This window comes from Aptenodytes forsteri, unplaced genomic scaffold (genome assembly GCF_000699145.1).
Source record: "Aptenodytes forsteri isolate BGI_AS27 unplaced genomic scaffold, ASM69914v1 Scaffold209, whole genome shotgun sequence".
Taxonomy (NCBI): domain Eukaryota; kingdom Metazoa; phylum Chordata; class Aves; order Sphenisciformes; family Spheniscidae; genus Aptenodytes; species Aptenodytes forsteri.
Window position 1 is genome coordinate 3,321,867 of NW_008795034.1, and position 27,197 is coordinate 3,349,063.

General features: G+C 48.3%; 1 protein-coding gene across 1 annotated transcript in view; it reads left to right on the top strand.

Annotated features, from left to right (window-relative positions):
• Nucleotides 1-27,197, top strand: part of GATSL2 (GATS protein like 2) — a 103,071-nt gene that overhangs the window by 66,560 nt on the left and 9,314 nt on the right. The window contains exons 4-5 of the mRNA XM_019471296.1: nucleotides 26,042-26,235; nucleotides 27,024-27,156. Coding sequence (XP_019326841.1) covers nucleotides 26,042-26,235; nucleotides 27,024-27,156 — 327 coding nt within the window. The remainder of the gene's footprint in view (nucleotides 1-26,041; nucleotides 26,236-27,023; nucleotides 27,157-27,197) is intronic.

Sequence of the window (27,197 nt, forward strand, 5' to 3'; positions counted from 1 at the left end):
CCCATTTGCATACATGCATGAACAAGCTACCGATATATATGTACAGCCACGTAGAAGGGTTCATTAAGAAGGGATTAGGAGTTGTGCCGTGTTTGCCTTCAGAGCTTTGATCTTGAGAAGGGCACTCAATAGCAGAAACAACACTGCGTCCGAACCCGTATCAAATGCCTTTATCCTGAGCACCTGGGGCTGGAGGCTCAGCAGGGCAGGGTAGCTTTGAAATGAGTTAGGAGCGTTTCTCCTGAGAACTATGAACATTTGTCTCAGTTAAGCTCGGTTTTGCTATTTCCCAGTGCTGCAGGTGATCAGTTATTGTAAAATCCCTTAATGGCTTGTATAGAGGAGAAAACCATGACAAATGCAAGTAAACTTACTGCTTTTGCTTGTTCTGACACTTGTTTCTCTAATATTTTCAGTCCTGAATGACAAATGGCTGTATTCTTTGTGGTTAGCACGGACCACTTGCAGAGCACTGCGGAGCAGGAGTCTCATGCATTCCTATCGTCACAGCTCAAACAACTTCTCAGCTTTTCCTGCAAATTTCTTTTTTCTCCACTTAATTATTGAAGACCCTAATAGCTAGGTGTCAGAAACCCACGAAACAGAACAAGGCAGTATTCCCCATGTAATAATATACCTTAGTAGGTTTGATAAGTTTTTGTAAGCTATTCCTTCTCCCCCCAACGGCATTACTTTAGCCCAAACCTAGCACTGTCATGCCAGCTAACTCGTTTTTATCCCTTCTGCTCCCTCTTTGTCCTGTTTTCTTGGTTTTTTTGCTCGTGTTCACGTGACCAGCCCTGCCAGGCTGTCCTTCTGCACCGGGCTGCAATCGCTGCCCTCAGAGCCGTTATCAGGAGTGGGGTCTGCTGTGTGCCACGTCAGCTTTTAAAGCCAAAAAGCCTCTCTCTGAATTGACTCGGTGCTCTCCGAGCAGCTGCGTTTGTATTTTTTCCTTCCCCGCTCTCTCAGGGTTGTTTTTTGTTCCTGTGTGTGACACCCAGCGATGCGCTCAGCACGATGCCTTCCCATCTAGGTAGCCCAGGGTTTGGTTTATTTATAAACCTAGCACGAGTCAGGAGAGCATCAGTGGCATTACTGGGTTTGGGGAGGTATGAGAGTGAAACGGCAGAAGGGAGCAGTTTGCTAGCAAGAAAGTGATTATTTGTCAGATAACGTCTTTTGCTCTTTCTGGAATCAGCTCATTTGTTTCAAAGAGGACCAGCCCGAAAAAGGCAGAATTACTGAGAGTGCTGTGTTTGTCAGAGTGGCTCTGTGCTGGGATAACAAAAGCAAAGTGAGCCCTTGCCTAAGCCCGTAGGGCGGCGTGATGTGGGAGCTCGGGGTGTGCCACTGAACCGATTTTTATTTTTGCATTCAGAGGCAGAGCGCCTGCTTCGGCTCTCTTTAGGTTCAGAGATATGAAATAAAGGAAAGGAAATATTTCTAGCTTTTAGAAACTTTCTTCTTTTTTTCATGTAGCACCTAGTTTGGAAGCAAGAGTCTCTGTTGCTCTGCCAGTATGGCTGTTAGGAAGAGGAGATAAAAAATATGCCAGGGAAAGATTTTAAAGGAGCACCAACGGGCGATGATCTTGCTGGCAGATAAAGAAAATCTCCTTCAGTTTTTCCTCAGCATCTCTTACATAGTGCTCCCCCCCTTTATTTTTGTCTTCTGAGCTATCATCGCTACGAGATAAAAAACCCTCCAGTATTGAGAAATTTAGTGTCTGCACAGAATCACAGCCTGTCCCTTTAAACTACAGATAAGCCTTAGTGGAATTTCTATTCTGGGAATAGTTAATTCTGTTTGAGGTTGGGCAAGAGAGAAGCGCTCACAGGCTTAGTAACAATATTTTTCTCCTAAGGATTTGCCTCCCTCATTTGATGGAAAGTGCAATTATTGATCAATCCCCCATTAAGGAGAAGATTTGGGGGTGGGGGGGAAGAGAGAAAAAACAAACAAAATGCCCAAAAGAGAGTATTTGTAGCTGTAGTGCTGTTATATAATAGCCATTATGTAATGCCTGTTGGTGCCAACTAAAAATATACTGGAAGATAACTTCCAATTCATTGAAGCATTTAACTAGCGTCGTCCCAGGGTTTCTCTGGATTCAAACCCTTCTGCAGATGTTGACAAGAGCTTACAAGGCCCCTAGACCGCACAGCAACCTGTTCTGTCTCTTATCCCTCTTTTCCTCCAATCTTGTTTTTCTCTTCTACCTGGAGTTTTAGAAACGGTAAATGCCTCTTCAAGCCGCCTCTTTGCACACCTCACTGACCACGCCGTTGGTCCACGCAGCCCCTTTTCTAGTGCTTTGTTCAGCTGAGCTTTAAACGTCCGTGGTAGACACTGGGTTTTCAGGAGGAGGTGAGCGTAAAGCATAGCAGGGAATAGATTTTGCAATTGCTCATGCAGCAGCCATCGAAAACTCGACAGCTTCATAGGCAGTTTTATAGGCAGCTCTTCTCTTGTAGCTGAGCTGCAGCTAAAAGTATGTTGCCTTTTCCATCCTTAAGCCCCCCCTTGAACTGCCAGCAGGACCTGACATCCATGCCCAAATGCTCAGCCCAGCTGCAATTGCTTGAGACGGCGTACACCCTCAAGGTGCTCCTACCCAGCGCTGGAGAGGTGCGGTACGGGCCGTGGTTTACCCTTATTTTCTGTAGCAAAACGTTGATGTGGCTGTGCAGGGCCTGGAGCACCATTCTGAGAGGCAGAGGGGGCAGCCCAGGCTGAGCGGTGCTGCGAGGTCAAGGTGCTCCTACCCAGCACTGGAGAGGTGCGGTACGGGCCGTGGTTTACCCTTATTTTCTGTAGCAAAAACGGTGATGGGCTGTGCAGGGCCTGGAGCACCATTCTGAGAGGCAGAGGGGGCATCCCAGGCTGAGCAGTGCTGCGAGGTGGCAGTGCCTTGGCCAGGGCTCGAGGGCAGTGGCAGCCTCTCTGGGGAGGGGAGTAAGCATCAGCTGTGGTCCCCTGGACAGGGTTGGGGGACAAGGGGATGCGACAGGCCGCTGGAGGTGACCCAAGGAGGAGCTGCAGGGAGGTGACACAGGCAGCAGCAGTGAGCTGCACCGCTGATGGGGACCCTGCAAGGTTTGTTACTTTGACAAGAGAAGCTCAAATAGTCCCGGCTGAAAAAGCCATGAGCAAAAGCCTCTTTGCATCCACATATCCAGGATTTCAGTCTGCATAGAGGCTTACAACACTGTAAATAACACTATGTATCACAAAATCACGAGTGCTTTAATTAAAGCCTCACAGTAGTACCAGGAGAGGGTAACTAGACCTGTTATCACCAGCGGTGAAACTGAGCCGTGGTTGAAGCAACTTCAGTTGGATCACATATTCACACACAGGGATGCAGAAAGCGGGGTTTGGACTCCCATCTTTTGCTGTAGTTGGTGTATGGCATTGCCCTTTCTGTTCCTCATCGTTGAAAACAGTCAGTGTGCTGGTTCTGTACCCAAGCACTAAGACCAGAATGTCGATATCCATGGCATAAATCTATATTCAGGTCTCTTACTGTAGTAGATGCATCCTGTTAATGAGCTATGGCATCTCTGTGGTCAAGGAAACTAATGCTTCCATCGCAGGAGTCACAGGTGCTATTTTAGGTGACCAGAGATCGTGTCTAACTGTCCAAGGCCTCCAGGATCACTGGTTCAGTCCCCAGTGGGATCAGCAAGGGGGTTTGTTTTTCAGAAGAGCAAAGGGTCTATCTTCAAGACTTACAGAGCCTTTGTTTTGCATGAATTTACCCAAGAAGCGTCTTGATTGCATCCAAGCAAGCATTACGTACATCGTGTGGCGCATTTTGCTCTTGAAGGTGCAGTAGAAGTCATTAGTACCCATAGTAATTATTGTTGTTGCTATTGCTTTATTACAGCACTATAATGAAGTATGAGTGGAGATAACTCCTGGTTAAACTCAATTTCCTCGGCAGGAACAGAAACGTTGACAAACTAATGAAGGGAACCAACGGTGCTTCGCACTCGAGTTGGCTCTGTGTCAGCCACAATGGCAAGTGCAGTTATGTTGCATCCAGTTTTGAGGAGGGGGAAATCCTCATAAGTAAGTGGAACTAGGATTTTACCTAACAAATATTTTTGTCTGCTTGCTTTTAACTAGAGCCGCCTACTTTCTGCCACGTGAATGTGCTTCATGTCCCAGCTCCTGGTCAGATGAAGGAGGTCTTTCTCCTGGAAGATGCCTGTGTAGGAAGGGCAGTGGGTTAAGGTAGAGGATCAGGACATGGAAATCGTATCACTGTGTGATCAAATGGCGGCTTAACCTGGTTGTGTGTTGATGCTTGTCTCTGGCAGTTGCTGAGTAGACTGATGTGAATGCTTACTCAAAACCACAACAAATTAGGTGAGTGATAATTGTTTAGCACTATGGGATAAAGATTTAGGACTCTACAGCCTCAGGCCAGCGTGATTTGCTGTCTGTGGGGTAAGATACTGTCTATAGTGCTTATTGCTTTATTTGTATAAAGAGGGAGAGAGCGCCTGTGCAAAGTGGGTTTTGCTGAGTGTGCATTAGCAGAGGCCACTCTCCATTTCCATGTGCGTTAAATGCCAGGTGGCAGGCAGTTGGAGAGGAGAAACGCAAAAGCTGTGGAAAAAAGAGCCAGTGGCTTTAACACTGCCTCATTGGTCCAGCCGAGCACAGCTATAGCGATATACTTACTTTGGCGCTCGTCCCTCGGTGATGTCATCAGCATATTAACTGAAGATGTGGCCATGAATTTTTTAGTGCCAGCAAAGAGCTGGAAGTCTGAAACATTGAATAGGTAATGAAAGCTGCTGTCCTGCACGCGCTCCCCCGCGGGAGATTCACGGGGGAAGGCAGCATGGGGCAGATGCTCGGCCCATCGGCCGTCCTAGCGAAGCTGGCAACCGTTGCACTGGTAGGTCCTCAGTCTGCATCCTCTGTGTGCCTTTAATGGGGCCAATTTGGGGAACTGGCTGTGCTGCACCATGGTTTTGCACGCTCATGGGCAAGATGTGTTGAGAAGAGCATTCATTACGTTCTGAATAGGCACAAATAAACCAGGCAGTGCTGTATCAGCGATATTGTTGTGTGGGATTGTTATTTAAAACAGCATTTCATCTGGAAGCTTTGACCAGCTCTTTGACTGGAAATCAGCTGGGTTTGTTATTGTGCCTATGTTTAAATTCTGCTTTCCTTTTAATCTCTTTAGTCTGCATCTTGCATTAAAAATCCACTTAATTTTATGACCAGAAGATGCCCTGGCTGCTCCTCCTGTAACAACTGCTTCACCACCAGATATGCCATAGCCATTAAATCGACCCCTGCGGTGACCTGCATATCTTTAAGCATTTAAATGAGTTCTACAAATTAGGCTTTTAGGATTAGTCATCGTAGATTTGCAGCATCATTGGTGTGTTGCCAAGGACCCCAGTTTTGTCACCATGACTACTACCGCAGGGTTACCGAGAAACACAAACTGCAGGAAAGTTTATTAAACAGAAAATTCACGTGCCAGCGTGTGAGGGGGTGAACGGTGACGATGCACCCGCCACGGCCAGGGGAGCACCTGGTTGCTGATACGCAACGCAGCCTGGGGGTGGGCCTCCAGAGAAGAGAAGATGCTACTATCCACCCAGGGAAAATCACCATCGTATGTATTTCTTGTATCGTCACTTGTGCCTGTTCAATAAATAGCGTGTTTTGAGAAGGTGGGGAGGCAGTGGGAGTGTGTGCTCAGTCCACAAAATGCTCTAATCCTGTGGGGATTGTCCCTTCCTGGGAAAGGCTGTCCCCACCGTGGGACATGAAGCTGCAGGAGGGGTGATCCTATGATGAAGCAATTGCAATGATAAAATCCCCTGCTACTGTCTCGTGAGATCAATGGGCATGAACTGTCAGGTTTGGGGGATTTTTTTTTAAACCTGAGCACTGAAAAACAGGATGCCGTGGTTTGTCTCCAGCAGGGAATATACAACCCAACTCTTCCCTGCTGGTCCTTCTTTAGATATATGCCTGCCTTGTGCAAGGGGAAGCTCCTGGTCCCTGTATTCACCTTCTTTTCTAGATCTTCTTCAGACATGTGGGAATTAGGGCTTTAGAAATAGGGCTGCTGGAAACTCCTAAGTGCCATCCATTCAAGATTTGTGCTTTTCTATCATTTGAAAACCCAGCCCCGTAGCTCTTCCCCCCACCGCCTCGACGTCTTCTCCTAGGACATCTGACATGTATATACGCCTCACCCTGGCATGTTTTTCCCCACGCTGTTGATATACATGGCTGTTTCTCATGTCATCTCCTGTTCCTCAGCCTCACCAGACTGTTTCAGAGGGGCTCAGGACCAAAGTCGTCCTACTGGCTGAACCTCTTGTCCTCTCTGGCACATGTCCTGGACTCTCTTATCGAATCCTTCAATAAGACAGTGCCAGAAATCATCAGGGGATGTTCACTGGCACCTAATGGAAGTAGGGTCTACATTATGAAATGTCTTTTATAGTCCTTGGAGAGAGAAGGAAATCCAGGGAATGGTTCTTAGCTCCTCATGAGCTCTGCAGGCACCTTCTCCTGCCCTGGGCAATGCTGATAAACTGGCTGCCCAACGGCATGCTTAGTGCTGGGCAAGAGTAGAGGCTGTTCTCAGAAGGTGTTTCTCCTCCTGCATGAATCTGCTTTTTCCACCTCACTTCATCCCTTCCCTCTCCCCAGGACCTTCTCGCAGGTCTCGTGGCCGAGCGTCTCTGTAAGGTTGGCTGCCCCGTCTGAATGTGGGATGCTCCCTGTGCTATTCCACCAGCTCTGGGCCGCCAGCTTACCATCTTGGCGTGGAGGCCTGAGTGGGTTTTTTGTTTTTGAAAGAGATTCTTTGAATTCAAAACACAGCAAATTCCTGGCGGAGGCAGCTGACGGATCACGCTCTGCAAGGGCTCCATGCCTGGGACATGCTCTTCTGTGGTCCTTCCCTGACCTTCCAGCAACAGCGCCAAAAACCTCTGTCGTGGGTTACAGATCAAAAATACATAAATAGAATGAACCAACACGCTGGGGTCAAAAAGGGGACAAATACTCCTGATGCCAGCTCTCGTGTGGCCTGAAGACAAATTGCCTGTCCTACAAGCCTGATACTCGCTGAAAATGGGGCTGGTCGGGAGGGGAGAGCGTTGCTGTGTGTGCAGAAGCTGGCATACTTAGGTGTTATATATAGGAGCATGTATATAGATGCACACAAGCACGTTATATGTTTATGTGCTAGCAGGCCACCACAGCCCAACTGCTTCTTCAGTTTGGAGGTTTCCCACTTAAACCATTCTGGTTTCCCTCGTACGTTTTGTTTTTACCTCTAATTTCCCACAAATGAGCGGTCAGGGAAGTTCTCCTACCACTCTCCTAAAGGTTTCCTGCCCCTGAACTAAACTGCTTTTGCAGGGGATTTTCACTTACGCAGTAAAGTACATGTTAGAGGTCTGTGTGGGTGACTAAATGCTATTTGCTTTCCAGTGTCAGTCCTGTTCCGTATTTGTATTTGTCTTGAATGTTCTGGAGAAATAGAGGAAAAATACGTTTTAGCTTCAGACCCATCCCAGCGTAAGTGAATTTGTGCCTATTGCTTCCCAGGCTGGCTGCATTGATCTCATGGTTAAGGGAGTGGAAATAAAGAAGTAAAATCCTGAGCTATCGTAATCCTGTTTGGGTGAACTGGCTGCCTCCAAAGTATAAAGCCTGGTGTGGAAAGCATCTCATTTTTAATTACTGCTAATGCTGCTGTTTCGGTGGCACTTAGCACTGGATTACCCGAAAGCCTGACTGTCTCAGGAACACCAGCGTTCACCGTAAGAAAGTGAGAATGAGTCTCTCTGCTTGGCTGGTTTCAACCAAATTTGCTGGAGGCAGAGGAAAAGCTCTCAAGGATCTCAGATTCCTGCAATTATTGTGCAAATGGGTGAGTGGGAAATGGGAGAGAGACTGTGTCCCTGTTCACCCTTTCCTGCTCCAGGGAAGGGTCCCATATTACCCATCAAGGGGAGCAGGCTTCCTCACGTGCGTTGCTCCCATCGTATCATGCTCCAGACAGCAGATGCCAGGGAAAGGAGAGCCAGTGGTGGGAGAGCGGCTATTCCTGCCTCATCCTGTCAGTGTGAGCCTCTCCTGGAGCCTGTCTTCCCCTTCTCCTCAACCCATTAATCGCTTTTTTTTCCCCCCCCCACTGGCAATTACCGTAATAATAATAGAATCAAATGCTGAAGAAGAGTTGAAAATGCCATAGCATCTTTCACAACATACAGCATTGGACCTGGTCCCTCGAGCAGGAATTGCAGTATCATGTGGTAATCTATCAGTGGGTACTTTTGAACCGTCTTGTTCTTTGTCACTCGGGGTAATAATTACCCAGACCATTTTACCTTCCAAATGCTTTGCAGCTATTAATCACTTATCAGCATTCCTGAAACGACAGAGTTCGTATCCCCATTATATAAATAAGGAAAGCGAGATGAAGAAGGTAGCAACAAAACTTCATAGGAGGTGTCTGCTGCTCTGGGGTGGGTCTGCTTTGGGGGTTTGATTTGCAGCCTGATGTTTCCGAGGTGCTGAGTCCCAGAGCAGCACCAGCACTGCCGGGCCGAGAGCAGCACTTGTGCAAAATCAGGCTCTGCGTGTCCCAGCATGGGGAGAGGCTTTTGAAAAATTGCCCCGAAATTAGAAAGTTGATTTAGGAGTTGGGCCTCAGATCAGCTTTCTTCCAACCGTGAGGCTTGTTTTTCTGGAGGACTCTGCAAGGAGATAGGAGGCAAGTTCCCAGCGAAGCCAGCTCGGCGGGAGGACAGGCAGCAGTTTGCAGCCTTCCTGCATCATTTTCACAAAGCACGAAGCTAAAGTGTTACCAGCCACCTGGAATGCGGAGAGGGCTCAGGTTTTGCCAAACACCAACCAACCATGCAGAGGCAAGGAAAAAAACCTGCTGCCTCCTGTTTGTTTTGTTTGCAGCTAACCCTTACATCCTGGCCATTTTTATTCCTGGTTTCTAGCCTGCCCTCCTCCTGCATCTCTCTGTATCCTGGCGAAGGAAGTGCTACGATCAAATGTTAACGCTCAGGAAAATCTAGCTGTGAGCAGCAGCGCTCGCGTCCTGCTGTTTAATTTTCCCTGTCACAGGCTACAGCCATCAGTGGTTGGGGCAGGCTGACTTTCCTCCTCGTGCCGGCCGCCGTGCGGGCCCTGTGGGGAACTGTGCTAGCCATTGCTGCCTCCCCCCCTCCAAGCGCTAAATATGTGGTGTGCCCTATCTCTAATACTCCTTATCGGGCCGGCTTTGTTTACTTGCATAATTCCCTCAGTGCCTTATCAGATTAGCATGATTTCAAAGTGTTAAGAGCATCAGTGCCTGAAAGAGTTTTGCACTCAGCTTGCCTGGGCCTCCCTGTGTTCAGATTAGATGCAAACACATTCGTGATAATTGAGAACTGTTTGGACAGAGGTGGTTTTCTTTTCATCCTAGATTAATAATAGAAGTATGGAGACCTGTTAGAAAGGAGCAAGGCTTTCTCATGTAGTTGCTTTAATCCTTGTTAAAGGTATTCTTTGGTATCTGGCTTTTTTGTGGGTTGCTGTTCAGGAATGGTGGAGAAAGCCCCCACGTCCCACAGCAAAGGCCACGTGTGCTTCCCCGGGTCACGAGGAGAGGGAGTGATTCCTGTTGGTCCCGGCGGGTTGGGGAACAAGGCCCGTCTGAGCAAAAGTCTCATTTCTCCTGGGTGAGTTTGGAGATTTGATTTGTTTAAAGAAGGGCGGTGAAAGAGGTTACACTGGAGCCAGCCACAGTCATCCCTCCTTCCCTCCCTCCTCCTCCTCTGATAGCAGCAGTAAAGCACGTTACGTATATGCGAGCATTATGTCAGCACACAGGAAATAATGAGATTTTCCTGTTCCTAACAGTGGCAGGAATAATCAGACCAATATCTTCATAACAGCCAGAACAACGAAGGTTTTTGGGGTCTGCGCTGCCGAGGAGCGTAGTCGGAGAGGGCCACCCAGCCCCTGCAAGGATGCTCGCTCCTCTGAAAGGGGCTGGTCCTGAGCCTCATCGCAGACCTGGGCAGAGCCCTAACCGAGCTGATGCCTGCTTGAAGTGTTTGCCTTGTGGCCAGTTTGCACTTCATGCCCATCCACATACCTGGCACAGCTAGGATCTGTTTACAGAGTAGTTGTGCCTTGCTTGGAGTGCTGGGTAGAGCAGAAAATAGGCTTGTGGTATAACTGGGCAGATATCTTTAGTCCCAGCCAGAAAAAATTTGCTCTGCTTTCCATGTTCGTACCATATACCCGTTCCCAGGGTGCAGTGTCAGCAGCCCCTCCGGCTCCCTCTTGATCCCCTTTTGCCTGGTTGCAAAAGCATCCAACAGCCACGTTCATATTGTAGCTTGGGCTCAGCCGGAGCCAAGCGTTGATTTTTGTATCCAGAAAGGTCTATTGTTATTCCTGCTTGCTCTCACCCTTCCCTCACCACCCTCCCCTAAAATTCCCACCCTTTGGCTTGCTGCATAATTTCAAGGTGCTAATTGCCCCACGCAGCAGCTGATCCATTGATCTGGAACACAAACAGTCTCGAGGTAATTTTCTGTCTGAGCCAGTCTGGGGCTTACGCAAGTGCTGGTGTTTGTTTCCTTGTTTTTAATTTCCTGCAAAGAAAAGCTTTTGTGTTGCTCTCGACAAGATGCCTGTGCCTCTGTCTCAGTCGGCGGCTGCTCCGTCAGGCCACGTGGGTCTCGAGGAAAATTGACACTAACAATACCCGTTTCTTGTGTAATTGAAGTCTGTGGGTGGGAATTGAAAGTCCTGCTCAGTCATGTCCCTCTATCAAAACTGTTAGTCTGTTCCTTGAGGTATCAGGTGGCTTCTCTTGCTCATCTTTAGTCCTACACTTGGGACAGACTGGGAGCAACTCCGACTCTTTGTCCTGTTAGATAAATACTTGGAAACAGAGGTTGCTGGGGCTGCTCATCTCTGAGGATTCAGACATCCCTTTCTGTAACAGCTAACCACAAAAAGCCAGCGCTGGGTAACTCCTAGCCACTGGAGAGCGCAGCATGCTGGTCCTGCACAGCAAAGAGTTAATTTTCCTACGGCTATTGCTTCCAGCAGCCCTCAGCAGAAGCGTTGTGCCTTTGCAGGGTTTGATCCGTCGAGGGGGCGGGGGTGTTTGGATGATGTAATGTTAGCAACTCCCGGTGCTCTGGTAGTAGGAGGCTATGCAAAAATAAACTCATCTGCATTCATTTCTCTCCCCAGCTTGCGTGCGCAGGTTCGGTTTACCTGGAGGACGTGCTCTCGTATGTTTTAAATAAAATCGGGGGTTGTTTTGCTAACCAAGGAAGAGGGCAAGGTTGGTGTGGCAGCTCTGGGCAGGGGGCAAAGGGGAGCACAGGGCGCGGTGGTAGTGGGGCTGCACGCAGGGAGGTGCACCCCTCCAGGACAGCAGCGTCGGTGAATAAAGCGCAGAATGAGCTTTGCACCCCATTTCTGGGAGCAGTCTTGTCTCCAGGTGGTGTGTGTGTATAAGTAGGAATGAGTAGCAGTTGTCTACCCCCGAATCATAAGCAGATTTTGAAAAGTGAAATATAACATGACATCTATCTCCCTCCAGAAAAGTAGCCCCTTCTTTACAGGGTCAGAGAAGGTGCCCGTGGCTCGGACCCCTTTTTACGAAATGCTGCAGCCCGGCTGGGTAAGAGGTGGAGGACAACTCTAAGGCGTTCGTGTAACCAGGTAGGAGGGGGGGAGATGTTTGTACCATTTGCAGTCCCGGGCTGGCTGGTAAATCCTGTCCCTCTGGCAGATCTGTCACTTTGGCAGGAGGGGAAGGTTTGTTCTCCGCAATGCCTCGCACCATGCCTTTGGAGGGATGCTGGCTCGTGCACTCTAAGCCATAGCTTTAAGGACTTCCATCTGCAGAAAAGGTAGCATTTCTTGTGCTGCTGTTTCAAAAGCATCTGCCTGAGTGAGTGTGTGCAGCCCTCGCACCTGCGTACTTGGCTTTCCAGAAATGGTGAAGATTGATGACACCTCTGGAATAGTTTGGCACCTCTCAGCCAAGGAAAGATTTTCCCAGTTCAAACAAAGTACTGAAATATCCCTTCTGTCTATCCACAAGTTCACAGATAAAGTAGGAAAGGGGAGGTGGAAAGAAAGAAACATCGCACAAACTGGAAACTGAGCTGCTGTGAATCCTTTTCCCAGCACCATCCTGTGTCACCGACGTGCCTGGCACTGGCAGGAGCCAGCAACAGAGCAGAGCTCAGCTGGTCTGCGTGGCTGGCAGCCGGGAAGGGTCTTTGGTTTTTATGATGATGGGCTCAGATGGCAAGTGGCAAACAGGTATCGTCCCCGCGATGATGGGTTGGGTAGCCAGCACTGCCAGGTTTCTCTCTGGTTTGCCCTCAGACATGCAGATATGTCTGCACTGCCCTCAAAGTCCCTTTTAAACTGATGTAATTGTTTGGGAGGTGCTTTGGATCCATTCTGTAGTCTCAGAGTGAGATGGGAACGCCCAAAAAATGGACCTGTGTGATCATCTGTCATTGGACACTACTGAAACTGCCTCTGCTCTGACTCAGCGGTGTATCTCCCGAACATCTCCAAGAAAGATGTCTTCTACTCCACATCTTTTAACTGGAACAAGGGGAGGGGAGCATTTAGAAAAACAGCTTCAAAAGGTTGGAGAGCTTGACGTTTTCAGGTAAAGGTACTTGCCTTGCAGAGTCCCGCTCTAGCATTGCTGCATATCAGAGACCCATTCGAATGTTAAAAATGGCCTTTCTCATTCATTGCACTGCCTTGGCCATGTCTGTGGCTCTGGACGTGACCCAGGATGCACGCAAGACTCTCACTGTGTTTCAGGTGGTGGCAGAGCATGCCACCACAGCAGCGCTTCCAGGAACAGCAGTCCCTTGCACCTGCCGGGGGCACGGCTTCACCGAGCTTTTCTCCTTGCCGCAACCTTCATTTCAGGCTCAGGCTGAGGACCACAGTCAGCCTGGGGGCTTCCAGGAGGCCAGGGAAAAACGGTCATAGCAGCAAAATCCCTGCAAAGCCCAGTGCATACACTCATACTTAATACTGAGCCAGGGAAGGGAGAGGGTCGGGCACGTGAGTTCACGTGGGTCTTCAGAGATTTGTGCTGGGTGCCTCTGGTGAAGCAGCTTGGGCTGCAGCAGGTCTGGTAGATGCGCAGCAGAACATGACACTGCTTGGGTGTATCAGCGGTTGGTGTGGGACAAGCAGAGGCTCCAGGTAGTGTTTCTGGCCTCTGCCTGCAGCACCTGGAAGGCTGCAGTGCAGCACTTAGCGGTTGTCAAGTTCAGCTCTCCATCGGGTCGACACAGGGGCGCTAATTCTTTGCTTGAAGATGGGGAAGCTGAGATTGGGAGGAATACTTGCTGATTTTAAAGGAAATGTGCTTCACATGGCTGAAGATCTCTCTCCTGCAAAGGGAACTTGCATTGCAAACACATTCTTTCCCCCCTGGGAAATACTGGCCTTTCATTAATGCAAGGAGATCCAGCTGCTCTCCAGATGCAGACCAAAGGGGTCACTTGTTTTGGTTGTAGTTTGGAGCCTAACGGAGGGAGAAAAAAGCAACTGCTTGGATTTCTGGAGCTGTTGCCATTTTTCCTATTTCAGAGTGGAAGAGGAGGCATGGAGACTCCTCACCTTAGTGGCACAGGCACTGCTGGGGATGGCTCCGAGTGCCACGGTGCTGTGGACACAGGTGGCTTTGGGAAAACTGCATGAAATGAAAATACCAGGAGACAAATAAAGGGGAGCTGCTTCCTTTAAGTGCACCAGGATGGGTGGCCAAGTCACATCTCCTGAGCTCATTTTTGGTGCTATTACTGTAACACCCAGGAACCACAATGCTCTGTGCTGCCAATATTTCACATACGTATTGCAGAAGAGAAGGACTTTAGCAACCAAATACTTAATGTGGAAGGGAAACACAGGTAAGGGAGAGGACGTGATGTGCTCAAGGTCACCTCACAAGCTAGTGGCAGAGTAAGGCAGGTGAGCCATGTCTGCTGGGGCCAGACCACTGTGACGGACTCACAGCATCCATCTGCAATGCTGCAACCCTTGCCACTGCCCCAGCATCCCTGGGGCAGAGACACAGGGGCACCTGTGAAACAGCCTGCAGCTCTACTTTCCCCTAAGCTAGCGGCCAGCTGGGTAAGGAGTATAAAAATGTCTGGAAAAAGAGAGATGCTGTTGTTGCAGCCATTAAGAGTATTCATCTTGAGAACTAGCTGCTCCAGGAAAAACCAGTGCTAAAATGCTGTGGGAAATCAGCACACAGTTTCATGTTTTCCAACATACAGTTCATATATACTCTAATTCCCCCATATTTAAAAGAGAAATAAGCAGTGGCAATAAGGTGGCCAAGTCACATCTCCTGAGCTCATTTTTGGTGCTATTACTGTAACACCCAGGAACCACAATGCTCTGTGCTGCCAATATTTCACATACGTATTGCAGAAGAGAAGGACTTTAGCAACCAAATACTTAATGTGGAAGGGAAACACAGGTAAGGGAGAGGACGTGATGTGCTCAAGGTCACCTCACAAGCTAGTGGCAGAGTAAGGCAGGTGAGCCATGTCTGCTGGGGCCAGACCACTGTGACGGACTCACAGCATCCATCTGCAATGCTGCAACCCTTGCCACTGCCCCAGCATCCCTGGGGCAGAGACACAGGGGCACCTGTGAAACAGCCCCTGCAGCTCCTTTCCCCTAAGCTAGCGGCCAGCTGGGTAAGGAGTATAAAAATGTCTGGACCAAAGAGAGATGCTGTTGTTGCAGCCATTAAGAGTATTCATCTTGAGAACTAGCTGCTCCAGGAAAAACCAGTGCTAAAATGCTGTGGGAAATCAGCACACAGTTTCATGTTTTCCAACATACAGTTCATATATACTCTAATTCCCCCATATTTAAAAGAGAAATAAGCAGTGGCAATAAGAAGAAACATATTTCACTTATTTTTCTGAATACTGATGAAAGTTAGCATTATGTAGGCTCCCCAGCACCTCAGCACATATTTTCAATTACAAAGGTTTTCCTACCTGCAGCATACTGTATTCATCTTTTAAATATCATTGCTCCTTTCTTCCATAAAAAGCCTCTGTGAATTTGTGCAAATATTTGCTTGCTGTTCAGTGGCGATTTGGATAGTCACCAAATCCAGGAGCACGGTTGTACAAGCGAGCTGCGTTCTGCTGGAGGACTCCCTGCCGTAGGCAGCTCCGGCTATAACTAAGTGCAAACACCTTGTTCGCAGGCCCGGGGTGCTGCAGGGAGGAAGGGACCCACATCTCCAACTTGGAAGGGCATCTGTCAACATCTAGATCGTTTAGGTCAAAACCAGCAAGGCAGAGTGCAGTGGGAGAACTTTGCTGCGCTTTCTCTTCACCACCTCAGCGGTCAGCTGCTCTTTAATTCTGGCTCTGCTTTCTAGATCTGTACGCTGAGCACGTGGCAGAAATGTAGCCCATGCTGACAGAGGCCTGGGGTGTAGAGACACAGCCCCATCCCTGCAAGAAAAGAGCAAAGTGTTAAAATCACTCTTGCAGCCACTGGTATTTCAGTGGCCAGGACCAGCTGGGGAGCCAGCAAAAGCCCCGAGGTGCTGATATCCTCAGCAAAGGCATATCTTCTAGAAGCTTTCTATTCCCTATCTGCAGTGCCATGATTATCTTTGAATTACATCATTTACAAGCTCTCAGCCATGCCTTCTCTTTTAACAGGTGCAGGAGATGCCTTTGCAAATATAATGGTACCTTTGTTATGATGGGGGGACATGGACTCGCAGCTGGCTGGGGCTGTGCGGAGCTGGTGAGCATTGCTGGGCTACGGAGCACTCCAGTTCTGGCCAAGCCTGGATTAAGCAGCAGTGCTGGGTTGGACCTGATGGGTGCTCAGGTGCATGTGCATCGTGGGCTGTCTGCCCTTTTGCTTCCAGGAACACGTAACGTGCCCGGGCCAGAGACCCAGAGGCTGCACAGGAAGGAGTGCATTTCTGAACACAGCACGCTTCTTGCCTCAGGTTCTTAAAGTCAGAAAAAGCGATAGACAGCTTTAGCCTGGCTTTTGCCGGCTTTTTGCATTCACAACAGGCTCCAGCAACAACATTCGCTTTATTTTAGCTCTTCCCTGGGAATGGGCGCTTCAGGTTCCTCTGCTTGCCTGTTTTCAGGCAGCAGAGAGATCCTGAATGGCTTATGTTGGGTAAAAGTCACTGGTTTGTCTCTTCAGTCCCAGTGGTGTGCCAGGCATATTTGATTGCTGGAACTAGCCCAAATTTCTGTCTGCACCCTTAATTGGGAAACAGGGATGGGGATGAGCAGGGGACTCCAGAGGTGTAAATAGATCAGTCAGCCACATGGCGTCATCTCTGCTCTGTACAAATGCAGCTGAGGACGTGCTGAGCAGAAAGAATAATTTTAATTAGCGCATACTCCTTCCCAAGTTCTGGAACTAGTGTAAATACATTGCCACTTCTGCTGCTTTCAACAGACTAGCTAGTAAACTTTCCAGGAAGTTGCCACCCCTCAGCATCTACCTCGTCTCATTCCTCAAAATTTAAGTAGGCTGTGTCCATGTCAGCGGAGGTGAGGATCCCTTTGGCACCTGCTGAGAAAGGGATGCATGTGTTCCCGGATAGGCAAAGAGAAGCGGCAACAAGCTGTCTTCCTCCATCATCCCCGGGGCACGGACGTTGTGCCTGGGATGTCTTTGTGTAACTGTACCGTAAATGGTAAAAATACACCGACTTCTCCATCTTTGAGCATGACATCTCCAGCGCTGTCAGAAAGACTTTCCTACTTCGTGTGGATACGTGGGCAGATATGTAACAGTGGAGAAGCTGCACAGCGCTGTACCCTCCCTTCCCTACAAACGTTTTATAAAGGCCTTGCTAGAGAGCTGCTTGACTGTAGCGCCCGCAGAAACGATTGTGTTGTACGGGGTAGTGGATGGGGCTGGTTAGAAAAAGTAGGTACTTTACATAAGAAGTTCCCAGCTGTTTTGAAAATTCAGAATACTCACACGCCCCTGCAAATTGTTTACGGGGCCAGCGAAGCTTCGGTGGAGATGGCTGAGCTGATACAGTCTCTCCGGTAGCTCCCAAGGTGGCTGGAAATACTCAGTATTAAATCACTTGATGTCTCTGGTTAGGAGCTACTTCCCTCTCTTTGAGAACGGGCCTTGAAGAAATGCTCCGGGTGACCTCAGTGCTCTTGGAAGCAGGTTTTCAAGTCTCCCAATTTTTATAAAATGAAGGTGGGATGAATGTGTTTATAATTTCCTTCCAGTAAAGGGCTTGGAGAACTCCCTTGCTTGTGAGTAATAACAGTAGTCTCCGTCAGATGGACATGGGACCTGGGGTCACTGTGTGTGATTCCCTGTGTATGTAATTTGTCCTATTCACATGAATACTTTGAAATTCAAACTGGTTATTACACTGGGTAGAGTTAGAATTGAATTGTCAGGAAAACATGAGAAAATTGCACTGGGTATGTTCACCCATTCTAACGTAAACCCATGAACGGCCTTTAGATTTAGTTAATGCGTAATTGAAAGAAAACCTGTAACAGCAGACAAGGACCAGTGTAAGATAAATGTCATGTGAGAAATGAGGGAAGATGGCTGCATTGCTCGACGTTACTTTGGGAGCACTCCTAGGAGGTGCGGATTTGGGAAGAGCTGGTCCATACTGGGTGCTGTACGAGCACTGGCTGCTCAGAGCTCAGGGACTGAGACTTTGACAGGCTCTGGGTGCTGGTTTTTCCCTAGAGTGCTTTCTTGTTTGCTTCCTTCTTGTTTTCTTTTTCTTTCTTTCCCTCTGTCTAGCTGTTTGTCTGTCTTTTATGGTCTTGATAGTGGAAAGTGAGAGACCTTTGCCTTTCAAACCTACCTTAATATCCCTAGAATAACACTAGCACCAACAGCTTCCTCCCTCAATGATGAAGGAAAGATGCTCAAAGAGGCCAGAGCAAAACTTCCCAGTTCCTTCCATTCTCACCCTGTTTTCAGACACTTAAGTCTTTGCCACACTCCCTCTTTGGGCAGAAATTTTCCATGCTGCTTGTCTGCCTGGTGCTGATTTTTGCATTAACTGTGAAATGCTTCAATTGTGAGATGTATATAAACCTCAGCTAAACAGGTCAGTTGTTTCTTGAGAGCAAGATTTAGAAGAAATAGGGGGTTTTGTACCCACTTTATAGATGGGAAACTGAGGCACAGAAACATTGAGGTTAAATATATAAAATGTCAAGCTGTCACTTCCTCACTGCAGAGTGTTTGAGTTTATGAACCTAACAATGTTCTTTTGACAGTTTTGTGAGTGGGATAATACCTAAATAGGAAAATGAGCTGACAGGTTTCACAGCTTCCCTGTTGAGGGAGTTTGGAATTAAAAAACCTCGGTTTTGCATGCTCTGTTAGGAGAAAATTTTAAAAACACAGAAGCACGCAGTTAGAGATGGCGAGGTTCCCCGGCTGTGGATCCAGCCCTGCAGAGGTGCCCGGGTATCCCATCAGGAGCAAATTTGGGATGCACAAAGAAGAGCAATAAAAGAGACAAAAATTGAAGTTTGATGGTCCACTGTGATCCTGGAGAAACCTGCCTCCCATTTGCTGGTAGCGCTTGGTATCTAATGAACATTTGGAGCTACCAGCACTTTAAAAATTCCTGATGTGCTGCTGGATGAGATGTCTCGCTGCCGGCTCATGCCTCTGAGACTGAGCCAGAGCGCATACTGCAGGGCAGAGATGCGATGCTGGAGGCATTGCGCTCCTCGTGTTGCAACTCATGCTCGCGGGCCTGTCTTCTGTGCACCCATCACTGGAACAGGTTGCTCAGGGAGGTGGTGGATGCCCCGTCCCTGGAAATATTCCAGGTCAGGCTGGACGGGGCTCTGAGCAACCTGATCTAGTTGAAGATGTCCCTGCCCACGGCAGGGGGGTTGGACTAGATGACCTTTAGAGGTCCCTTCCAACCCAAACTATTCTATGATTCTATGATCACCTCTGGTATTGCCCTCTGAAGAGGGTGGCAGCTGACCAAACCGTTAGCATAAATGGAAAAAATTGCAAAAGCTGCTTGGTTGTGAGCACGCCGACCTCTTCCCAGGATGAGCTCGAGCTCGTTGGCATGTGAGATAATTTCAGCTGAGTCAGAGCTGTGGGATTTTCTCCCTTCTCTTGTGCACAAAAGCATTAACTTTTTGGACCTAATCATCATGTTTCCCAACGTGAAGCCAAGCGGTGTGCTTTCATCTCACCCGGCTATTGTGCTTAGATAAGTCCCTTGGTGTGGGAGTGCTCTGTGGCACTCAAATCAAACCGACACCAAGGACTTTCTGCCTGGCAGCCATCTCGCACCGCGCTGCAAACTGCCTGCGGGGCTTGTTTAGAGTTTGTGCAGCAGCAAAAGTCTTTGCTCCCAGTTATTAAGTGTGAAGCTGGCAGCGTATGTGTTTTGAGGCAAAAAGAAAGGGTATTTGCGTCCTCTGAAAGGTTATAATTTGCATTGTAACATCCCCAAGACATTTTTGTTGCCCATGGGGGAAGCACAGCAGTGGATCGCTTCAGCTTGTCCTTGTGGCAGAGCAAAGCGAGAAATGGGGCATCCTGCAGGAATAACCCTCATGCTTCCAGAGTAGCGAGGACTGGGACACGCAAAGCTGGGCACTGGACCAGCTTCCGAGCTCTGCCTGGATTTTAGCACACTACAGAAACTGATAAATGACATCTTTACCCTGCTTTATCCCCTTTCGCGCGGCTTTCTGAAAGTGAGAGAAACAGAGTGCTCCACTTCCTAATATTAAAGGAATGTTTACTTAGCCTAATTTTGCAAAAGGGATGAGGCTCAGGTGGTTATCCTCCTCCCGCTCTCCCCCTCCCCAAGATTTTGAGCTGATATGGCCAGTTTCCATGGTGCCCTCCAAGATAGAAAATTCCTAAAAAGTCTTCCGAGCAGAGACATCCAGTTCAAACACATGCACTTTATTAGATGTCAGGGAAACCACACGAGTGGGCGCTGGAAACCTATCTTGGGCATCCCAGCTCCCCATGGGCTTGTTGATGCTTTGGCCATCGCACGCTCTTCTCGGCAGCGCCCAGCGGCAGCACCCGGTGGCCTCTCCAGCCCCTCCTCAGTGGCTGCGTGATAAGGCCGACAGAGAAGTCGGAAAGATGCCCGGGCTTTGGATCAGGCTTTACAATCTGAGATAATCCCTCGCTTCATTATAAGATGGGATTTTAAAACGGCAGAGCAATGAAAAGCTTCCACTGGGCAGTGGGAAGAGAACTCTTTAATAAACATAAAAATCCTATTAAAAATATATCTACATAAACTGTGCTGCCACATAGAGGCATTGGCGACAGCTCTCCCAATTTATCATGAATTTTGCAGTTGGCAGCACTTTTATTTTTAATGCCTGACCATTGGAGTCCTGCTCTTGCAGGAGCCTTTTTCTCTATCTTTTTAATACAAGCCAGAGTCTAGCTGTCATTTTTGCAGAGGGAGGCTATAAAAGGTGAAATAATTACAGCGTAAGGGATCTAAAGCCAGAAGGCTGGTCAAAAAATCCACAGTATTTTTTAATTTCATTATTTTTTAACATTTGGAGTTAGCTGTGGCTGCGAACATAAGTCCTATAATGATGAATTGAACGAGCAATTGGTTCATTCGGAGTACCAGAACAAATCAAGGAGTAGCACATCACCCAGAGTACTCTGCTATAACGCAAAATTTGTGTACTGAGTGAAGATAAGTGCTTAGGAGATGATCCAACATACCACACCAAAGAAACAAACCAGCTGAGTGCCTTCATTTCTCTCCAAGCACTACAATAAATCCATCGTATATCTACAGTTTCACTTGAAAGCTAATAGGTGTCCTCAAGTGGGTAGCTGATTGCCGTTAAGTTGGAACGAGGTCCACGGAAAACAGCTCCCAGGGTGTCCTTTTGGAGGATGGGAATAAGTCTCTGGTTGGCAGTGCTTTGGACAGCACTGATCCAGATATCGATGTGGGTAGGTGAGGTGTATTTCTGCTATGGAACTGTGCATTTTCCAGTTATCCCCCCCTTAACTGTAACCCTTTTATGAGAAATTTGAACCCATTTAAATTAAGTACAGAAAGAGGAGAAAAAGTTCTGGTGGTGTTGCACTTTCTGAGAGCATCTTGCACATTTTCCAGCGCTCCTCCAGAGCAGGGGGACTGGCTCCCAGTGCTTTGCCTCCAGCTCTACAGGGTGCATGAGGCTGAGGGGTCCCCAGGGTGGAAAATGGAGGCAGACAAATGTTGCTGTTTTCCCACCGTTATGCAGACCCACACTGTCGGGCTGACTCTTTGGTCAGGGCTGTAAACCAGGAGATTTTCCTTCCCTGCTTTCTGTGGCCACCTTGGCTGCTTGCAAAGACCCATGAGCTAGAAGTTCATCATCTGGCCGGCATCCTCCCAAAGGTATTTTAAGAGTGCCGTGTGGAGCACCAGCTCGCAGTGCTTACAGCATTGTGTAGCCCTCTGGCAGCAGCAATTCAATCCTTATTTGGGTTTCGGCCAATGTTTGTTGTCCTCACTGGAAATCGTATTGATTATTTGAGCTCAGGAGCCAATTATGGCCGATATGATACTCACCACCTTGCGTCCCAGGATGATGTGTGCCATGGAGGCTGCTTTGCTTCAACTGTACCTGCCAAATGGGCCAGTGAGGCTCTGGACAGACCTCTGGCCTTTTAAATCACCTTTTAAATCACCCATGGTGTGAATAAGCAGTTTAACTCATGCCCTAAACCTTATTTGACACGTGTTTGTTGGGTTTGGTTTGAGCAGGGATTGACATTTGTTTAATATCTCCCTCAGGGGGTGTCGTGTCCCACACGACATCTGTCTGTCTGCTTGGTGGCACTGCAGATTTCATACAGCAGGGAGAATTTTGGATGAGAGAAAACTGCTGTGCCAACGGAGAGCGGTACCATGGGCTATTGGAGCCCAACAGCGGTTGGTACCTAGCGTTGCACTGCCAGGCAAAATCATACACGAGATGAGTGCTGTGCTTGGGCTATCAGGATGACCACATCTTGCGTAGGTTGGTGGGGTTCCATGCTAGCTACTGTGGATGAAATGACAGCTGGAGTCTGTGAACCTCCTCTGCTTGCCAGTGATGGTTGTGATGATGGGCAGCAAATGATGGCTAGGGAGCCTGCGGGCAGCTGAGCCGCTCCTGGGTGCCTGCTCCTGGCAGCAGGTCTGCAAAGTGTTACACAGCAAAACCACCAGAATCGAAAGGCTTCACCCCAATGCAAATTCAAAACAAAGACCCCGATTATAATAAACAAAGCCTAAGTCTGACCTCTTAGAGGTCCTTCTCAGGCAGAGGTGAGATGTCCCCTGTGATCAGAAGGGGGAGTGACCCGCACTCTGATAAACCAGTTGCAAGAGGATCTTGAGAACCCAACAGAGAGATTTCTGCGCTGATCTCGCAGTGCGAGGACAGGGGATGCTGCGTGTCGTGGTTTAACCTCAGTCGGCAACTGAGCACCACGCAGCCGCTCGCTCCCTCTCCCCCCGGTGGGATGGGGGAGAGAATCGGAAGGGTAAAAGTGAGAAAACTCGTGGGTTGAGATAAAGACAGTTTAATACGTAAAGCAAAAGCTGCGCATGCAAGCAAAGCAAAACAAGGAATTCATTCACTACTTCCCATGGGCAGGCAGGTGTTCAGCCATCTCCAGGACAGCAGGGCTCCATCACGCGTAACGGTTACTTGGGAAGACAAATGCCATCACTCCGAATGTCCCCCCTCTTCCTTCTTCTTCCCCCAGCTTTATATACTGAGCATGACGTCCCATGGTATGGAATGTCCCTTTGGCCAGTTGGGGTCAGCTGTCCTGGCTGTGCCCCCTCCCAGCTTCTTGTGCACCTCCAGCCTTCTCAGTCGGTAGAACATGGAAAACTGAAAAGTCCTTGACTAGTGTAAACACTACCTAGCAACAACTAAAACATTGGTGTGTTATCAACATTGTTCTCACCCTAAATCCAAAACACAGCACTGTACCAGCTACTAGGAAGGAAATTAACTCTATCCCTGCCCAAACCAGGACACTGCGGTGCTGAAGCTGTGGGGTGTCAGGAGCTCTGCTCTCCTGTAGGGGAAGTGGTGGAGATGGTGGGTTTGCTGGGTTGGTGCTGAAACATGGGAGATTCCTCATTTTGCTCTTTATTTATTACCTCATTCTGCCTCACTGAGTCTGCGTTAATGTTACATCTAGTGTTTTCAGCGCTCCTTGGGTTTACTGCATTTAACAGCTTCCTGGGCAAAGCACCTTCCCACGTGGCTTATTTGATGCTATTTAGATGAATTTGTTCAGCCTCAAGCCTGGGTTTGTTTCATTAAAATTTGGGCTGTACTTTTCCATCTGGCTGCCTAGTGGAAACAGTGTCCAAAATTGGTATTTCAGTCACTTTCTATATATTTTTTGCAAAGTTAATTGAATTATGAGAAGCAGGTTACTTAGGCAAATGCAATGGCCCCTGTCATACTTCATAGGGCCTTTTAAACACATAAAACCAAACACGATCAACACTTTCCCGTAATTACAAATGCAACGGACAAATCAGCCTTCCTGTCCCCCGAGGAAGAGGTTGACGAGGTCTTCTTGGGGCAGCTCCTCCAGCACCGCTGCTGCCGGAGTGAAATGTGATAATGCCTCCATCCACCGTGAAATACTGCATCTTCCGTCACATCCCTGACCCGAAGTAGTATTTAAACTGGTATTTAATGAACTGCAGCCAGGCCCACGTCACCCGTACAAAGCAGGAATATCATCTACTCTGTTTATAGAGAGGGAAATGAGTTGTGATCTCTTCTCGCTGCTGGTAACGAGTCATTAGCGGACTTGGGCACATCTGGGACGTGCCCGCTGCGGGTGGGACAGGTCGGTGAGCGCAGGACCCCGGGGGACGCGGAGCTGCCCGTGCATCCTGCGCAGCTGGCGCAGTTACTAGGTCAGCCGCGCTGCCAGAGGCTTTTGGGGATGAGTTTGCAGAGAGGAAAGGTGTCACTTGACCTTTCTGTGATTTAGTTGCCTGGCTGCTTTAATGGCTTTGGGATGCGGGAAATGGAAGTGTAAATACTGATGACGTGCAGGTGGCCTCGCCTGCGCCTGCCCGCTCCGTGCTGCCAGGGAGCAAATACATGTCCAAAGAAGTAACACATGGGTTTTTTTTCCTCCTCCTTCTTATTTATTTCACAGGCAAGGAGCAGAGGTGGGAATAAAGGAAAAAAAGACGTCAGCTGCTTATTAGATCAGCAGCAGTTGTTTTGAGCCCTAGCTTCTCCATGCCAGTTGATGTAGTAAGCTTTGTTTTGGGGGTGCTTTTCTGATGCGAAGGGCTGGCTGATCAGAAAATGGTATTTTGCTGCAGTAATTTACCACAAGCAACTTGCACTGGTCTCTCTGAGGTAACATGTTGTTGATTAATGCACAAACTTACCCACTCTCCCTGGTGTCTAGTTTTCATTCCATGTAAGCTCTGATTATTCAGTGAAAAAGAAACATTGGCCTATGAAGCTAAACATCAAAATGCAGAAGCAGAACCCTCAGTGTCCCCACTGTTTGCAGTGTGTTTGCTCAGGGTTATTTTCATGCCACACACAATTGAGGTTATTGAGGAGAGCAAAATGAACAGTATTTGTTATTCAGTTCATTTTGGGTTTTCAGCGCTGTCGTTGTCTCACAGCAGTGGTGCCTGGGGATTCAGGGCGTGTGAGGTTATGAATTTATTACATGGTGTCTGGAGCTGTACAGAAACAGCTCCCAAAGGTCTCGCTGAAGGAGATGGAAAGGATACTGTACGGAGGAGCCAGGAGTGGGTGGACAGAGTAGGAAACGTGGGTTCGGAGGCATGAAGTGGCTTGCCCACAGTGCCAGAGTGCTGACTGCAAGAGCAGCAATACTGGGATTTATGCTTTCGAGCTGCTGGGCTGCATCTAACCTCTAAGCAAAGTGTGTAGGTTTCTGCTGGGACCTCCGCTGTGTCTTTGCTGGCTGGATCTGCATCTGAGGTCAGGTTCCTTATGCCAAGTAGATTTAACTGGGATTATGTATTTGTAAGTCTGGTTATGGATCTGAACTGTTTGTTTCTATAATTTGCCAAACCAAAATCCAAAGTCCAGAGAATCGTAGAGAAGTTTATACCTTCATTCCAGAGTCCACGTCTGGTTTTACGGGCTGTTAATACATTAAGGTTTCTTTAAAACAGTTAATAATTTGTATTAAATGGTTTAGCTGCAGATTTTTAACTACTTAACGACAGCAGACTAAAAGCAAATGGCATGGAACTGGGGTTATTCTTAAAAAGATCTCCATTATCGTAGTATGTGATCACCTTGTAATCTCTAGCGTACATGTTACACCATCCATCCCTTACAGAGCTGTGCGGCTCTTGTCTTCTGCTTTAGAGATGGAGGCAGCAGCCCGCAGATGCACAGGGTACCTGCTCTGCATCTTCCAAGTCTTGGGCTAGTGCCCAGGTTGCTCTGTCAACCTCCATCTCATGTCCAGGAGAACAAAATTTGGGTTTAGAGCAGGAAAAAGGAAGCGAAAGAGACCAGAAAAGCTCGAGTGAAGTATTTGGAGAAATTGTGTGATAGAGGACATTCAAGTTAAGTCAAGAACCTCAGGCTCTTTCCACATGGGGAATTCATCAGTGCTGGTCACCAGCATCCGAGTGAATGGCTGAGGCTCATGTAATTCCCTGTGTTGTCCTTGAAAATCTATATGAATCCTGCAATGGAAGCTGATGCAATTGGTATATCTAAAAAGCGGCCCCGTACCAACCTGTGAAGCAGCGTGGGAAGCCCAGGAGGTTGGCTGGATAAGTGGGCTCATCTCATTCCTTGCACTGAGGTCTGTGCTAACCACATACGGACCAGACGGTGGACCTGGCTTTCTCCGCCTCTAAACCAAACCTCTGTCTTCCCCCTCTGTCTCTTTGCAGAGCTCCCTTCCTCGGAACACTTGAGCGTGGCTGATGCGACATGGCTTGCCCTCAACGTGGTGTCTGGTGGAGGTGGCTTCTCTGGCTCCCAGCCCATCGGAGTGACAAAAATTGCCAAGTCAGTAATAGCACCCCTAGCTGACCAAAACATCTCGGTGTTCATGCTCTCCACCTATCAGACGGACTTCATCCTGGTAAGAGGACATGAGAGGACCAGGCAGAGTTATCTGCCACCAGATGAAAGCTCAGTTGGGCAGTTTGAATGACATTTCTGGGAACACGTTGTTTGAGTAGCGGCAGAAGGACCAAAGTCTGCTTTCCCCAGAGCTCTGTGCCTTGTAGTTAGGCTCTCTGACATCTCAGGAGCTTTTCCCATGGGATGAGGCATTTGTTGGTACGGGTTATCTGGTGTCTAATGAGAGTGCTGAGCCCACACTGCAGTCTCTCCCTTAATGGAGGCACTGGCAGCATTTCCCACCATCACTCAGACACTGGTTTTCTGAGAGTTAGAGGAACATAGTGTCTGCTGTCAGGTTGGCTGATGATGGCCAAGAGGCTCCAGGGTTGTTTTGGGGATAGACAGACAGACTGTCTTTCTGTCTCACACACGTGTGTGTGCACTCACAAAGGGCACGACCACATAAGCTTTACTTCCTTAGGAAACAAGGCTGAAGAACAGGCAGTGCTGAGTTCTTGAAGGGATGCTGGAAAAGAGGTGAAACATCTCCCTCTTAGAAGTCTCCACGCTCTTTCCACAGTCCTAAAAGTACCGTGGTGCTCAATCCTACTGATATTTGCAGTAATATCACCAAATGTGCTTCTCTAGACACACATCCAGATAATAATTATCCTTACACACCTGCTGGCTCAAGCCGGAGTGGTGTGTGCCCCTTTCTGTGCCCTGAGGGTACATAACCTCCACTGCAGTGTATTCTCACTTTTGGTGCATACCATCACGAGCTAATCCTGTTGTCAACTTCAGGTACGTGAGCGAGACCTGCCCTTCGTGATGCACACGCTGGCTGCTGAGTTCACCATCCTCAGAGTAGTGAACGGGGAGACAGTGGCTGCCGATGACCTTGGGATAACAAATGGATTTGTCAAACCAAAACTTGGTAAGGACCAGCATGGGCTCAGCTTGCCAGGGAGTTGGTCT